This window comes from Corvus brachyrhynchos, unplaced genomic scaffold, assembly GCF_000691975.1.
Source record: "Corvus brachyrhynchos isolate BGI_N302 unplaced genomic scaffold, ASM69197v1 scaffold283, whole genome shotgun sequence".
In the NCBI taxonomy this organism is placed as follows: Eukaryota; Metazoa; Chordata; class Aves; order Passeriformes; family Corvidae; genus Corvus; species Corvus brachyrhynchos.
The window spans coordinates 12,460-16,708 of record NW_008237409.1 but is presented as its reverse complement, the minus strand read 5'-3'; the positions used below and the strand labels follow the sequence as shown (position 1 = coordinate 16,708).

General features: G+C 43.2%; 1 protein-coding gene across 1 annotated transcript in view; it reads right to left on the bottom strand.

Moving 5' to 3' along the window:
• The window catches only part of SMTNL2 (smoothelin like 2), a 21,770-nt gene extending 18,016 nt beyond the window's left edge, over positions 1-3,754 (bottom strand). The window contains exons 1-3 of the mRNA XM_017730867.1: positions 3,676-3,754; positions 2,877-2,951; positions 121-289 (exon numbers count right to left, since the gene is read on the bottom strand). Coding sequence (XP_017586356.1) covers positions 121-289; positions 2,877-2,951; positions 3,676-3,754 — 323 coding nt within the window. The remainder of the gene's footprint in view (positions 1-120; positions 290-2,876; positions 2,952-3,675) is intronic.
• Positions 3,755-4,249: the final 495 nt, after the last annotated feature.

Genomic DNA, 4,249 nt, shown 5'->3' with positions numbered 1-4,249 from the left:
TGGAAGAAGCAGAGCGAAGGGGCGGGGGCACGGGCTAGTTCACAGCTGCCCAGGGCCTTTAGGGCCCGAGAGGGCCGGGCGCCATGGGCTGCGGGCGGGGCCGCGGAAGCGGGACGGCACGAAGCCGGCGACAGCGCCGGTGTGGGGGAAAGAAGAGATGGGAGATGTGAGTCGGGAAGGAATAGGAGAGAGACAGAACGACGAGAGGAGGGGTCAGTACCAGGTCCTTCCCGGGTTGCTTGGACGATGATGATGTCAAAGTACGCACGGATTGTCTCTTCCGCGAACGCTGAGGCAAAGGGAGAAGAGAATGGTCTTTGAGGGCATAGAGACAGAAATGCACGCACATACACCTTTAGACAAAACGCAAAGTTTCTGTGCTTTCACGTGCAGCAACTTACACCCAGCACGCTCACACTTAAGCGTTTCCCACCATAGGCTGCAATTCGATGGGCGTTAGTATTGAGCTGCCAAGTCATCCAGCAGATCCAATCTGTGTGCACGGGGGATGAGATACACATTTCCGTCAAACTAGCCAGAGCTACGATGCAGAACGCTTTCAGGTGTATTCTTTACTGCAGCACAAGACAAAAAAAGCCTCACAGAAAAAAGGAATCTGAAAAATATTTAAAGCAAATTTGCCTTATCGGGTAGCCTATATATGTCGGCACTTTATGTCAGGTAGCTACACCTTTTTTGGTACCATTTAACAGTTGTCAATAGTAGTTCTCTTGCAGCAGCAAGTAGCCAAGACTGTAAATCTAGAATGTGCAGGGAAAGTTGGAGTTCTGCCCCCGTCAGTACGTATAAAACCCCAAAGCAATAATAACAGAATTCAATTACCATTAGCTCACAGGCAATTTCTTAACATATGCAGCCTTATCTAAAAATAATACACGCGTGTGTGTGTGGTTATTAAAGCTGACAGCTCACAGCTATTAGCTAATAGTACTAACAGTGTAATTCTTTGGAAAATACTCTTCCCTGCAGAGTAAATATTTCCATTTTTACAATATCTTTAATTACTAAAGAAAACTTTTACTTTTTCACAGATTAATTATCTAGTAGAAATTTCAGTTTCCTGACAAAAGGTGTTTCGAAAGAAAATTTCCAACCTATTCTTGGCAAGGTCTAGCAGAGCCAAGCAAATCAAATTGTTTTGCTATTTACAGACTCAGCAAGCATAGAGTAATAGCAAAACCCTAGTATTTTTAAAATTGCCTCTCATTCATGCATTTGGAACAATTTACAGTACAAGTTAGGATACCAACAGTTAACACACTTCCTACTCTCACAAAAAGTTTAAGTAAAACCTTCTGTCTCTGTCCTGTCACAAATGAGGAATTAGCTTTATACTTCAATAGTCTAAAACCACACCCACCTTTCTCTTCCCTTTGAAATCTTCTCCTTCTGAGCTCTTGCAGGTGGACAGAGCATGGGAATATGTCAGTCTCCAAAAGCCCCTCAAAACATTTATTGGAAGTAAACAGCACAGGTGAAGCCCAAACCGGTGATTCAAAGATGGAAAGAAGACACTCAGATTCTCGGTGCTTAAACTGAGAGATTTAGGATATTTTGATGCCCAAATCACACTAGGCTCTCTGTCTCAATATCTGACGGGTTTTCTTCTTCAATAAAACTCTATCGGGAAATAAGATTTCTTTTGAAGCACAGGCAGTTAAGGACCTCTTTTCAGGTCAGAGCCACAACCCAAAGACCAAGATCAATGGGTGCATTTCTGTTCACGGTGTTTCAATAGTTCCCTAAGCACTTGCAGTTACTGCTTTTTAGAATCAATCCAGAGTACTGGAAATAAAGAAAAACTGTCCTAGAACAGCAGCAACATGTCACTTCATTAAAACAAACTCTTTGCTTCCCTACCTTTCTCCACGCAGGGCAACTCGGCATTTGCTTACTGCAATAAAATAAATTCTTTTTTGCCAGCAAGAAAGATATCCTGGTTTTCATGTCTTCTGACACGATTTAGAACCTCGAAAAACACACCATTTCAGCTAAATTAGCTGGCAACATGGCTTGGCCGGACATCACGGGGAGGACGAACAAATAATACTAATAATGTGCCGTGGTTGCATTTGGGATTTCTAGAGGAAGGATAGCCTGACTGAAAATATTTGGCATGTGGGAAACATAGACAAGGACTATATTACCCTCAAAATCTCATTTGTCGAAATCTCCCAGCAGGGAGAAGAAACATGCATGAAAACCAGGCTGCCAGTATTCTGTTAGCAACGATCCAATACTACAGCCTACAGTAATACAATGATTTGAACAATTCCTCTAGCAATATCACACATGTATGCTGTAAGAGTTTTATGGCATTTCTAGAGTATCTAATCTAGCCCAAAAGCAAACCGGCATCCATAGAACATGTAAGATTCCACAGTCCATCTCCAATATCCAGTTTAGTTAACTTAATGTAGGGTTCTGCTTGGAAAAGTGTCATTGAAAAACGGTACAGCCAGGCACCAACAGAAGGAAAAAACAAAAGCGTTTTAGCCCAGAACAAAATATGCTCAATTTACCTAGAGAGAAGTTTGGAGTTTGTCTTTAAATAAATGACAGGCCAGCATGCTCACCAAAGGCTTTGATAAACTATTTTAGTTCCTCGAGTCTCTTTTCATTCACATTAGCAGATCAGTCAGATCAGGCACTAGCAACCGGGCTCCGATTTTCCTCTCTGCTACTGACTTCCCTACAATCATAGAGCAAGCTATCAAATCTCGGACTCCTGAGGCTTAAATGCCTTTTACACTCCTCTGCCATATCTGGAGCAATAGGAGGTAGATGTGACTTCCATTTGCCACAAGGCTTCTTTAAAAAGCCAGGATCATGTAAAGAAAAAAGTTGGTTCTTACTCCTCGTTAACTTGGATATGTTATTGGGTTCTGTGAACTGATCTTCCTGGACAGCACTGTCGATGACTTTTACACCTGCAACAATAATTAAGCATTGTGGAACATGAGTTGACATACCAGAGGACTTTCCACATTCCACCCTTTAGAAGACGAAGACTTCTGCAGGGAAGCCTGGGATCACGCCTAACGTCGTCCACTAGGCAACACCTGAAAATAGATTTCTGCCTGTTCACTCCCCTCGGCCAGAGAAAGCATTCCTCCAAATCTGGTGCAGTTGTACATGGGCAAAGTCAGCGTAGGAAGGGTAGGGGGATGCACCCCACCGATTTCTGGGTTGTTCTGCTCAGTTGAGGCAGGGCATAGACTCCCTTTCTCCTCACAATTATCCGGCAATTTGTTAAGTTTCAGCTGAGCTTTCCATTCTCTGTCGTCGCTATCCTATCTCTCCACAAGAAACATTAGGAGAGAAAGCGAAATACCATTTTTCCATGGTTTGCCTTTCCTCTCCCCTTCTTTCACCTAGAGCCTTCTTATCTATTACCTTATGTGACCTTTCTCTGGCCTCACTGGTCCTCATTTTTCCCACTGTGGTCTCATCATTCCGATAAATAGGAAGACTGTCTTTCGTGCAACTTCTTCCAGTAGTGTTTCAACATCGAGTTCCCAGGCAGAGGATGTGGGGGAGTGAGAAGGTGGGAGAGCTTGGAACGTAGGAAGAGAAAACTAAACTACATCACAGGAGCATCATGGAATAAACAGAATGTCACGGCAATTATGGTCGACATTTGCTACGCCTTACAGGCTCTGACGAGAGCGTGCACGTGTCTTTGTGCAACCGGTACCGTCTGCCCGTATAACATACGTAGGTGTACCCGCATGCATTCAGAAGCTGAAGCACGAGCTGGGAAGTCCTCGCCCTATAATAAGTTCCTTCTAGATTCGTGTTACAGCATACTCATTTCAGACCTTGAGAAAAAAACAACCTACTAAAACGTACCAATCTAAAAGCAAAGCAATCCACCAGAGCCTGAGCAACGAGGATTTGAAGAGGTGTCTTAGGCGTAGAAAGATTTTGGACAGTTTAAATATCAGAAGCCCATTCTAAAAGGGAATTGGTTGAGTGCATGGGTACAATCACTGCTCAGATGAAGTTTCACAGCCTGACTGCACATGAAATTACTATTTTTTGGCAGCTAAGGAAGGATAAACGTTCTAAGTATAAAAGAGTTATGTTCTTAGTGACTTACTTTGGTCATTAGTTCTAATTTGCAAAGCTTATTGAAAACAGCTGAAGATAACAATCGCTCCAAGTGGGCTTACAGCCAGGAAGCCTCCATTGTTTCTTACAACTGACAGGCAACTTTCCTGTGTCC